This window comes from Diuraphis noxia, unplaced genomic scaffold (genome assembly GCF_037042655.1).
Source record: "Diuraphis noxia isolate RWA-SAM2 unplaced genomic scaffold, SU_Dnox_SAM2 contig0002, whole genome shotgun sequence".
Lineage (NCBI taxonomy): Eukaryota > Metazoa > Arthropoda > Insecta > Hemiptera > Aphididae > Diuraphis > Diuraphis noxia.
In genome coordinates, this window is record NW_028301712.1 from 45,274,718 (window position 1) to 45,288,276 (window position 13,559).

Here is a 13,559-nt window from a genome sequence, read left to right on the forward strand (position 1 = left end):
CGGCTGTAATATAATAATGTCTTTTATCTCTCAGATTTGCGTAACACACTAGTATTTAATTTATACGTGTGGTGTGTGTGTGTGTGTAGAACATTGATACGCGTATTGTTTAGCGACAATTAAAAAATTTTAATCATCCCTGGAACCGAATATCCATGATAAACATCACTGGTGCCACGATTATAATCAGTGTGTATAATATAAAGAGGTGTACCGATGATTGACGTGGTCGCATGTATGTAACAAGTGTGAAGTTTGCCCAGCCCCAACATGTCCAAATTAAGCCTAGATAATATTGTAAGGCAAAAAGCTCAAAAATTGGCTAGAAATCACAAGTTGAGTTGTAGAATGATTTGTGAGTTCATCGATACGAAAAAATGGCCAAAGTTGACACACACTTACGCGTTTTTACGAGGTGATGGTATGAAACCAGCAGCTCGGAGCATACGATTAACACGTACGATATTACATTTACACGCGTCAAAAGGCATTTGCTTTACAATCGGACTTTTAGATAGTAAAAACTATAGTTATTAAGTGTTTTAACTTTCAAGAGACATTAAATTAATTGCAGTTGTGTCGTTAACATTTTTACGTGTTATGATGCCCTAAATAACTATTATAATATTTTGTATTTACGACGTCTGTTGAAAAAAACATATTTGAAGGAAACTTAATGCACTTAAAAGTCTTTTTTTTTTATCATCTCAGTACCTATACCGTGTGATCTATTTAACATAAGTCTTTAATCATTTCAAAAGCTATAACAGTTTTTTTTTTAAACATTCTACAAAATTTCAAGTCGTTAAAAAACATACGTAGAGCTAAAAAAATTATCTTTCCTGTTTTGAATTATTACATATCAGTTTTTATCAAACAATAAATGAGTTAAACTGTTAAAGAATTGTATGTTACGGAGAGGACACTTAATACTTATATTATATCTTACAATAATATAAAATATTTGTTCAAAATTTGATTAATATATCAATATAATATTCTGCATTAGAATATGAAATTAAAAATTTATATTGTCATTCAAATGAGTAACAAACTAAAAAACTATAATATAAAAATATAATTATTTTCCAAAAATGTTGATAGCATGCATATGAGATATGACTTCAAATTATATAAAATTAATATTTTCACAAACTTTAATTAAGTGACTTACGTCAAATGGATCACTCAGTATATTATATCTATTAAATGGGTATCTAGGTAATTATTATACTATTGGTTTCTCAATATAGGTATTATCATATCATATGATGACAGCAATTTTCATCATATTCCTATCAATTTACACTGAAGATTTTTTTTTTTTTTAAATTGTTTCATAACGAATCGTAAAAGATTTATACAGTGGGTTTGACAGCAATATATTTCTAAAAACAATTAAAAAATCATGTAGTGTATGCGTTAATATAGGTACTTTCTCGAAATAGAAATAAAAAAATACAACTAAAAGATAAATTATTTTGATGGATTTAAGTGATGTTTAACAACTGCGGAAACAAATCGTTGAATATTATTGTCATAAACTGTAGGTAGTAATAAATATATATTTTTTACAATAAAATCACGAATACGGTCGTTTAATAAAATTAGCTACATATAGAAACAAATTTTGTTTCATAATTATTCAGTCCTAAAATTAATTTTATAATATATTAGTATAGTTATAATTTTACATAATATGATTTATATACATTATCTATAAAATATATAAATTTGTGTACAAGAAATTTACAATGTATATCATTTGATATAATAAGAATATGAGCCATATGAAAAATGTATAACTAAATAATAAATCCCAGGTATTAGTCATATCATTTAACAAACAATAATAAATTAATTAAAACTATAGATATCGGTATAAAAAAAACAAACTTAAAAGCAATCACGCAATTATAAAATGTTGTACTTTATTCTGCTAATTAATAGTAATATTCGCTTTAAACTAGTTATTTTTACACAAATTCCAATTAAAACCACTGATTGACTTGTGTTAAATTCGTATTCTCCATGTAGTAATAGATTAAATTATAATAATTTAACACAATATTATTATGATTTACCATGTAACAAAACGTTATTTTGCACAGTGGGAGCGGACTTCTTCACCATTGACGAGATGACTGGTGCCGTTCACGTGAAAAATCCCATCGACAGAGAGGCGTACTCGTTCGAAGACATGGAAGAACCGTCCGTATACTTGAGGCTAAAGATTCACTGTTCTCCTTTGGACGATACGCCAGCCGTTCAGCCTCTACATTTGTCGGACGTGGACCAAATTGTCTACGACCCAACTACGACGTTGGTACAATTGGTCATCGTGGACATTAACGACAACGTGCCAGTGTTCTTCGACAAGCATATAATCGTCGGGTATCCCGTGCAGGACGTGGCTAAAGAAATTATACCCAACCACCTCCTACAGGTCAAGGTAAATAATTATTGACCACCGATTAGTATTAGGTATATTTTATGCGTTATATAAGTACTAAATAACTATAATAGTTGACTGGAAACTTTTGCAATCATCATAATAGGTTCGTCCATATCTAAAAAAGCAAAAATAAAATGTAGGTACAAAAAATCGTATAGTCAACTGAAGAGTGCAATACTGTTGTTAAAAATAAGTTCGTTCCATACAATACGGTCTTATGTATTAATTACCGACTACTGATGTATTTTGGTGACCCTTACTATTACTAAATATTATCATTTAGTACTCTATATACATAAACCATATTTAAAAATAGTATAGAAAGACCCATATTCCATGTATACTATATTGTAAGTATATTATAATTTATAACACAATATATCGACACAGATTTCATGTAGGTACGTACTTCTGGCAGTTTTATCTTAGTTTTTTTTTTCGTTTATGCGTTTAAGTCTTTTGAAATAATTACAAAACAGTTCGATGTTATATAACCACATGTGACTGAACGGTCAATAGAAATTATCGAATTAACTGGCAGTTATACCTGGTTATCGATACACATCTCTCTATATTCGACGATTATCTTCGAGACAATCACTATATACGTCCGTCATTCAATTTATATGCGAAAATCATTGTCTGTATACCCGCTTATTCCTGTACATGAAACAGGTACACAGGCTTAGCGCAAGTTATCTAACAATTCACGTTATAATATATTATTTAAAACATCTAATGAGTCTGGTACTTTTCAAAGATCTAAATACATTTTAGTTTTTATTCCTATCAAATACAACGTTTTTTGTTCAAAAAGAGTGTCAACAAAACATAACTTATCTAGATATAGTATTGAGTAATATTATATGGATTATTAATACTCGTGCTCGTGTGTACGTATCAAGTTTTCGCATCAACAACACGTGTGAAAGTAAAACGTTTTATCGGGTATCTACCTTATAATATATCTAGGTACATTAAACATTACATTTAAACACTATCGACGTTTTAGATACATCATGGTCAACAAATTTAGTGAACTAAATATTGTTATGTTATTAATTATATTACACAGGTTTGTATGGCTATATTTAAATGTGCATATATCATCCACGAAAAATGTACAAGGTCGATCGATATTATTATTATTATTATTAGGTACTGTACCTATATACCTGCTACATTGTCGCGGTTGTGATTTAAAATTGCGCGCGGGGTCTAGGTCACGCACGACATAAATTTACTGTGACCGGACATCGGAAACGTCGTTGTACTAAATATATATATATATATATATATATGTATTACTCTGTATATTAGAACGTAAAATGTGTTTGACGTGGTGTATTTGAGTCGATCTAGTTTATAATAGTATAGGTATATAGGTAGGTACAAAGCGCAGACATTCAAGGCAAAACGGACGCCTTAAATAGACAACGGTGACGATGACGACGACGACGGAGCGATTATTACATGGCCAAAACATGCAGGTTCAGGTCGAATCGTATTATTATTATAAAATCGCGTAGACTGCAGTACTGCCTATGTGTGCCGTGTGCCCACTGTTGTTATGAAAAAAATATCACCCCAGCGGCGGCGGTGGTCGTAAAAATTATTGGTTTAGAACAGTCTCGCGTGTAACCGCAAAATAAAACTATGAACAGCTATAATGAGTACCTGCAGCTGTCATGATCCTCTCAACTCTCAACTGCACTGCAAGTACCAGAGTGTTCGACACCATATATAATAGTATATAATATTATTCTAATGCACTTATAATATAGGTATTTAGTTGTTAGATACACATCAGATTATCAAAATATCATTATTTTATTATTATTATCGAGAGCCCGAAGCAGCGTGGTAGAAATCACCCGCGGCCGACGCGATGTTTTTTCAATTTTTGCAATCGCGTTTCGCGGCGTCTGGTCTGTCCATTATTATTATTATTACTATTATTAGTAGTATTGTTATTACTATTTTGTTTTCGTCGAGCCGTGATTAATCGACTACGACGAGAAGAAAGTCGTATATCGCTTAAGCTGCCTACACTGCACTCTGCATCAGTGGAAGTATCTATTATAATATTATATAATATATATGTGTATACTGTATATAGTATACATATACCTAATATACATACTATAGTCAAACTCACAAACTATATATAGATACGCTGGATATATTGCTGCGCGAACGTATAATAATAATATACACATATATATAATATATATTGTGTATGTGTGTGTAAAGTGTACACGCAATTTAATAATTATTATTATTTTAGCTATTGTTTTCTACAAAATCATATAGTAATACATCACATTATTTTTTATAATATTATATATTATTATTATTATTATTCGTATTATTATTGTCCGCGACAATGTTAACATTTATCGAGGTTTGCCTCTTCTTTTTGACCTTTGACAGTGTCAAACAATGTTTATTGAATATTGATTTATGCACAGTACGTATTATTTAGATCCATAACAATAAATTGCATCCATATTGAAATGATAATATCATATTACAACTTTATGGTTTAATGGTATTTACTACCTACTCCTCATTCAGACAAGTGTTTAAACATCAGCGGCGCCAAATAATCGTAAACACTAATATTGATTTCTTTTTAGGTTTTACCTATTTGACTACCCATTAAATTATTTACAGGCTCTTCCGAACTCCGAATGACTTTGAAATGGTGGAGACTATTCCAGTTCTTACACAATTCCTATAATTTTTGTCTCACAACATTTTGGAAACCCTATATCAGGGGTGGGCAACTGGCGGCCCGCGAGCCTTTTTTATCTGGCCCGCGCTACATTTTCAAATTGCATTAGGTATAGGTATACAATTTTAAACTTTATCGTCTATACTCTGTAATCTATAATGTCTAGTATAGTGTATACTCTATCTTATCGATATAATAATTGTTATCTGGTATTGAACATTGTTAAATGTATAAATGTCACAATATAGTTATAGTAGGTAGGTATATAAATATTTAATTAAATTATTTTTAATAACGCTTTTTGTATTACTTATGTCCTATTTCATTATAAACAAAATAAATGCTATTTAAAATGTATATTTTGAATGACCTTTTTTTTTTTTTTTGCTTTCTATGCTCTGGCCCGCTATATTTTACATTTCTAAAAATTGGCCCTATAGTAACTGTGAGTTGCCCATCCCTGCCCTATATCAACGTATAACAAATATTGTATAAAGGGGAATTTTTTTTTGATAATTATTCACGTTTTATTTGAACATAAAATACAAACTATAAATACAATATAAATAGTAATAAATAATTTATTCTTGTTAAAAATGTAACTCTATGTATTGTAATACTTAGAAAAAATGCAACTATGAAATGTGTAATCAAAAATTCATGACATTGTTTAACAAGCAAACACTTTTTTAATTATCATGGTAAAAATACTATTTTTTACAGACTTCAGATATTTTCAAAAATGTTAATAGTTTTTGAAATGACGATTTAGTGAGAATAACGGTGTCTTACGTATACTCGTAATTAGTTAATGTATGTCTGAAATGTACGTCTGAATACTGATACAATAATATAATATACTTGGTATTTTGTGAACACATTAAATTATTCTTTCGTGTAAAAATCAAATGAAATATTTAAAATTTTCTTAAAATTCTAATATACAGCTAATAACAACGATCTATAGTACAATTTAATAATTAAATAATGTCTTGACAATGGTTATAATCGATAGGTTATATTATCAACTCATGTCATTATAACGAACGGTTTGTTTCATTGCTAATTCAGTATTTTATGCTTAACATTAGACTACAAATATTTATCACTGCCACAGAGATTGATTTATTTTACTTATTAATTCATGAAATATTTATGCCATTACATACTATCTTAATTTTCGCATATATTTTAGTAAACTATTTTGCAAAACAATGTCATTTATAAATTTCATATCACGAACGCTATTTTTCATTACCTATTACGTATTAGTACATTTATTTATTTTCACAATATTGAGTAAGTATACTATCCCTTACAAGGCCACATTTTTTACAATTGTTGAATTTATGTTTTAAAAACAGCATACACTGCAGAATAAATGAAAACTTAAGTTTTCCATATTTTCTGTATTTCTGTAACTCTGCATATAAAAGCAAAACAAAAAAAACGGGTGCAACTATAATTTATTTTGTTACACAACTCGCCTTTATAAGATTTGAGAAGGGCTGCAAATACCTAAAAAGGGTATGTTTTCTGTGTTAAAAACTTGGAAGTAAAATAAGATGCAAAAATATTAACTTTAAGTTGTAAATGTATGATATATTTTTTAATTTTATGTTTTAATTTTTATGAATAGCATCATCCATGTCTTATATTTTCTATAGTCATATTTTGTAGAAAAAGACTTTTATATTATTTTTAAATGATATGGTTTACATACTATTTAGATTTTTCTAAAATTCAAATATTGGTTATTAATATTAAAAAAAAACTTTAAAAAGGTAACTACTTTAAGTGATAATCTTACTTTTTTATAATATTATACTTCAAATGTGTACCTACATATAAAATTTAATTATATTGTCTCTATTTTTAACTTTTACTATATATACGTTTTAATGTCATACATAACGTATGTACTATATAATCAAACAATTCTTCAAATTAAACCTTTAATATTTCAATTAAACCTACTAGAAACCCCACGCAATAACATGATACATTTAGATTGTAATCAGTTCAAAAACTAATCTGTTGTTACTTATACCATTATACCTATTGTGTTGCACATTATACCAACAGTTAACATAATAGGAGGTTACAATCAGTGCAGTTTATTAAATAGTATGTGTGATTATATATATTACGTGTGTAATGTATATATTTAAATATCGGCTTGTCGGATTTATGGTCATCAGATTTATATTGAAAAAAAATATTGAAGAATATTATTTTATTTTACGCTAGATATCAACTCAACATAAATTCATTGTATTAATATATTATATTCATCTTTTGACTCCAGAATACCATTAGTAGGTTTAAGGTTACCTATATTCAGTAAGATATCGCGGACAATATGGCACTGTATAGAATATTTTTTAAATTGTAAAACTGTCTTTTAGTAGTTTCATTTCTGTAAGTTTCAAGTATAAAAACTAAACACCGATAAAGATTACTATTATGTTTACAAAATTTTTATTTTTATAATTGTTGAGCTATAATTGTTATACTACAAAAAGCTAAGAAAAATGACAAAAAATTTAAAAATTATTATTACATTTTTACTTTATTTTATAGTAATTGCTGACATATAACAATAATATTTATTAAAATATAAATCCTAAATTCGATGTATGGTACAAACTAAAAATAAAAATGAGCATATTATATTTGATCTTGTTTAAATAAATATAATATGTTATAACGAAATGATTAGCTTGTGAAATCTAAGATAATAGATGAAGTTCTAAAACAAAAAAATATCGAATTATATTAAGATGTTAAAAAAACCTTTTTATCATTGTATATTTAATAAAAAAGTGCTGCTTCGTAAAAATGGTTAAATTAAACAACATTTCTAAACATTAAAAATTATTTTGTGTAGTAGACAATACTCAAAAATTCATTTTTGATTATTATGCAGATAGAATGTATACAATTATAATAAAATATGTTCCAACTCGATTTTATATTCTTCATTTAAATTATTATTAAATACATAAAATATTCATGTTGTAGAAAATTGTTCAATCAACTCTCGTACTATACACTTAGGTGTTTATATTTATGCTCATTTTTCACGAGTATTTGTAAGTTTATTTTGATAGAAAAAAATTTTTTTTTTCATTCCGAAGGTGAATGTTTATTAAATTGTTTTTTATTAATAAAAATTAGGTTTTTAGTGATTGAGTCAACAAATCAATAATGTGTTATAGCATTATATATCGTTGTATTGTATTATACATTTGAATGCAAACCATTTATTTTATATTTATCTTGATATCGTGAACTATTTGTATTTTCATATTTTGTTAACTGTAAACCCAATAATGGTTTTAAAATTTCATAACATAACTGCATTTATTCTTTCTTGTCAAACTTTTTTATTGAATTCTGTTCAAAAATGTCCAAAAAGTTTTTTAATCATTATACTCCTCATATATATCTTTTGGTCGTTATAAATGGTACATGCTTTCTATCAAATATAATCTGTAGGGAAGACAAATTGTGTAAACATGTTTGTGTAAACTTCTTAAATTACTCTGAAGAAAAGAATTCTTTCTCTAAATTATATATAAGTCGAATAAAAATATATTTGTTCAACATACCTATGTCTGTTTTCTGTTAAGCAATATATATAATACGTACAAGCGTTAAAAATGCAGTTATATAATGCTTACCAACACATATTATGATGTACTTACATAGTATCATAAAGCTTATTGTTTTCTTACCATTTAGTACGAAAATATAATATAACATGAACGTAAAATAACAATGACGAATGGAATGGCATAACATAGTAATTACAAAATATCTATTATAAGCATCATTTTTTTTTTTTTTTATTGTTTGACGGTTTTGGGTTTCAGGCGACAGACAAGGACGCGGGAAAACACGGAAAAATACAATACTCACTGAGAGGAGATGACGCTAACGACTTTATCATTAACTCAGAGACAGGAACAGTATACTGTACTAGTCTGGTAGACGACAGCACTGTGAGCAAATCATTTGAGGTGGTGGCCAAGGACAACGATGGTAAATCCGACGGATCCGAGTCCATGCTGGCCATTACCGTAAGCATCGGGGGATTCAGTGGCGTGACAAATTTAACATTTTCCAGAGGCTAGTTTGATATTTTACCCACCCTGCAGCACCAATGACCTAACAAAAGCAGTCACTGTAATATTTTTAACTTGTCATTATCATTACTATACAATATTATTTCGATACCTAATTAACACAAAATTACCACCAATTGCTCGTTACTTACGTACCCATACCTTTAAAAGAAAATCAGATGTAAATAGCCTTTCGATCTCTTCCTTCGTCACGCCATCACTGTTAGATCGATCTATATTTACCACATCGTATAATATACATAATACATGGTAGTATTGTGGACGCATTGTTTGACGGTCTGTGTGATGGGGGGGGGATGAATAGAATTTTGAAATATTTGAGGATTTTAAGATAACTTGGCATCGTGGTGCATATATTTTAAACGATTATCAAATATTACCTATACAATGAACTTAAAATAGGACCTTGGTCGGACGATTTCAGGTGAAGTTCCTGACGTTTTCGGACATCGTCAGGGTGAACGTCCGGTTCAGCACCACCGAAGACAACGCAGCCGTCGAATCACAGCTATCCGAAATATCAGGGGTTAGAGTCATGTCACTTACCAACGACGTAATCAACACGTTCATAGACGGGCAGTGGCGCACCGAGAGGATGATGATCGTGTATGGGGTGAACAACTCAGATAATTCACTGGTGCTGGGATCGAATTTGGAAAAGTCAGTGGAAATGATTTATATGACATAAAATTTTAAAAAATTAAATTAATTTAATGTTAATTAGTATCCCCTTCGAAAAATTAGTTTAGATGGGCTTATGATAAATTATAAATTTAATAATGCGAATTGCTATTAAAAATTATTGTAAAAATCCTGAAAGTAGAACCTGGTCGGCGCAACTTAGAAAAGTAATACTAATATCATATGGTCTATACAGATAATTTCTTAGAAAACGGTGGAAGTGAAAGGTTGAAGTTATTTTAGCGAACTTCCTTTCAAAAAAATAATTTATAGATTAATTAAGCATTTTATTTAAAATTTATTTTTATACGCCTGGATATGACATTGAAATATAAGCATAATATTGCATGTATAATTGTTCAGACATTTAGGACAGAACGACAAAGTTTTGAGTATAACTCAACTATTCGATATGAGCGCCAATAGCGAATCAAGCACCATGATGTCCTTAGTGTATGCTGCGATGTTTTTCCTGATGCTTTCAATGGTAGCCGTGGGTCTGTTATATTTTGGATACGTCAAGTGAGCACACGCATTATGTAAACTTAATAATTTAAAGCTAAACAATTGAATGATTTTTTTTTTAACTCAGTTAAATTAATTTTAATTACTAAGAAAAAATTGAAAGTTAATACACAAGTTTTTTAAATAAAACACTAGCTTAATTTATTTTTTACGAACTTTGAACTGTTTTTTTTTTATACAGTATGTCTATAAAAAGCTGCATAATTTCTTACTTACTAAAAAACTAAATACCAAACGTTACCAAAATATTTGATGATATGAAAACAAAATGAATTAACTTAATTTCTTTAAATAAAAATTGAATTCATTGATTTCTTGTTAATTAAAAAATAATTAAATCAAGTTAAAAGAAACCCGAAAATAACTATAGTTAAGTTATAAAAATTAAATTAAATAACTTTTGTAAGTTGTCTTTAACCTTTTGACTTTTTAATATTTAGCTTTGCATATTATTATATGTATTATTATAACGCGCAATTTATTTATGTTTATATTATCAAAATGTACGAATCATGTTGAAAAAAAAAAATAAATGTAAAAACAGTTCAGACCACCTTTTGTCAATTTTACTACCGAATAATGTTCATCCAAATAACGTTATGATTTTATATGTCATATAGGAACGGCCGTTACTTGTCATGTATTTCGAGTCCGTCTACGACGCCGCTGAAAGACGATATCGAAAACATGTGAGTACCTTTAGCTACGTACAGGCCGTATAACTCGGCCATTTATCGAATGACTGGCCCACGTAATGATATTATTTTAATAATAATATATAAATTATATATACATAATATTATAACATAGGTACCACGTGCATATTGCGTATACATGTAATATTATATCATTGTACGTCAGTTTAAACCAGTTTTTTATTTATTATTATTATTATTATTTTTTAAACATTCGCAGGAGTCAGAGCAACTGGATTACTACTTTCAACAGAACCAACCTGACATCCAATAGAGTACGATTCCCGGGGTGATTATAAAATTATTTTTTATTCATTTTATTCATTTTATCGCCGCGATATATCAGAGCAGCATCATATAATATTTCGATTTTATATTGTCCAACAACACGTGGTGTTTTGTATGTTTCGCAGAAATATCAACTCCGAGGCGATGTTGTGTCGAACTAAAATTCCGGACAACGCAACCGTAATCGTGGAGAACAGCCTGTACGAGGCCATACCACCAAAAGGAACTTGCAACGCCGCCGTCTTGGCCGTGAATAATAATTCCTCGATAGTTAAACTTGAGTAAATATTCAAGGAGCCCCAAAAATAATAATAATAACATAAACCTAAGATAATATACTGCGTGGTTCTATTGAAATTCATATTATATAGTTTTATTTTATTTTTTAGTTCTAAGGTATCCTTCGAAGACGACTTGATAAAGTTAGAAAAAATGGATGGTGCGCTTTCGCCCACGGACGACATGTCTTTTAACTATTGAGAATCGGACTGCCCGCGATGGTATAAAAACACTATAAGACGTTCGATAGTGGTTCCGGTTCGACGTGCACATTTTTTTCTTATCCGGATAGCACTCTCCGTACACAGATTTCTATACACCTATAACACCTATTACCTATATAATACCTACTGTTAATATGATAATTGTATATTATGTTTAAAACACGTTTACGAGACCTTACAATACTTTTATAATATGTTTGCACATGTTTTAGTCGTTCAATAGTCACCTTGAATATTGATAAGTCCTTGCCCAATACTATATTTTATGTTTATAATATTATATACTCGGAAGCTCACTCAATTTATTAAGCGTATAATATCAACGGCGTTAAAAACCGTTACACTTTTTTGCAAATAGGAGTGGTAATATTTTTTCGATGATATTACTATTATATGAACCTGTTATTAAATTCAACGATTCGCCAACTTCAAAAGTGCTTACCAATCACCTTGTAACACATATTTTATAATACCGATGCAGAATTTAATTAAGATAATAGCCCGTGTACACAAACACTGGTAATACCTTTAATGTACGTGCGTGTGTGTGTGTGCATAGATCAATTTTTAATTATGATTAGTTGTGTAATTTTGAATTTTCGATTTACCATGAAAAAACTGTGCTGCTCGTGGCTTGCTTTAGGGTCAAAACGTGCTCGGCTATACTTGCATTGTTGGCAGAAATTAATCTATATTAAAATCCTATTATCAAAACGATAGACTTGAGAACAAGTGAGTCGAATCATTTAAATATATTGCACTGTTTTGTATAATTCATTTAAGGAACGTATAATAATTAAACTGAGACTATACACCACAATATTTCGTATAGTACAACTAAACTATAAAATGTCATATTACTTTAAAATTTATAATAAAACTATAAACAAACTATTTTATGATTAAACTTTATTGATTTTGGAGAAGCTCAATAACATTTAGCATTTTCAAATTTTAATCATACTATAATCTTTTTTTATTTTCGTATTTTACACTTTATATTATAATATTAGTGTGAACCTCAACTAGTTTCAAATCATTATTCTTATGCTTAGGATGCCATACAAAATAATTAATTTCACATCGATCTCAATCACATGTGTTCACAAAATGACTATCAACAAAATATTAAAGGTTCTTTAAGTGTAACTTTATTTTGAAATTGCATACAGTTATTGAACCTAGTTTTTGTTTTTATATAATTTCAAATATATCAACAATTTAACCATGTAGTAGGCAGCATTACGTTTGAATAGAAAACTATAATTTTCCTTAAATTTATTCAATTCGTTTACCTACTAACAAAATGTCTAACACAAGTACACTTAAAATCTAACATTCGTCATTTACGTGAACACTAATCATTTTAAAAGAGTAGTTTTTATATCGTATTATAATTTTTCTTCTTTCATAGAGAACAATTTATTCTATGTGTATGTATTACCTAAGTTTTTATAGTTATTATTTAATTTAACGTTTATAATTTATAAAGGTATGCATAAATATAATTTTCTTGTACCCATC

General features: G+C 28.7%; 1 protein-coding gene across 1 annotated transcript in view; it reads left to right on the forward strand.

Moving 5' to 3' along the window:
• The window catches only part of LOC107164819 (uncharacterized), a 25,567-nt gene extending 13,227 nt beyond the window's left edge, over positions 1-12,340 (forward strand). Inside the window, exons 9-16 of the mRNA XM_015512778.2 lie at positions 2,112-2,452; positions 9,071-9,277; positions 9,768-10,003; positions 10,388-10,546; positions 11,170-11,238; positions 11,465-11,533; positions 11,658-11,813; positions 11,922-12,340. Of these exons, the coding sequence (XP_015368264.2) occupies positions 2,112-2,452; positions 9,071-9,277; positions 9,768-10,003; positions 10,388-10,546; positions 11,170-11,238; positions 11,465-11,533; positions 11,658-11,813; positions 11,922-12,012 (1,328 nt within the window). The 3' untranslated portion in view covers positions 12,013-12,340. The remainder of the gene's footprint in view (positions 1-2,111; positions 2,453-9,070; positions 9,278-9,767; positions 10,004-10,387; positions 10,547-11,169; positions 11,239-11,464; positions 11,534-11,657; positions 11,814-11,921) is intronic.
• The last annotated feature ends 1,219 nt before the right edge of the window (positions 12,341-13,559 follow it).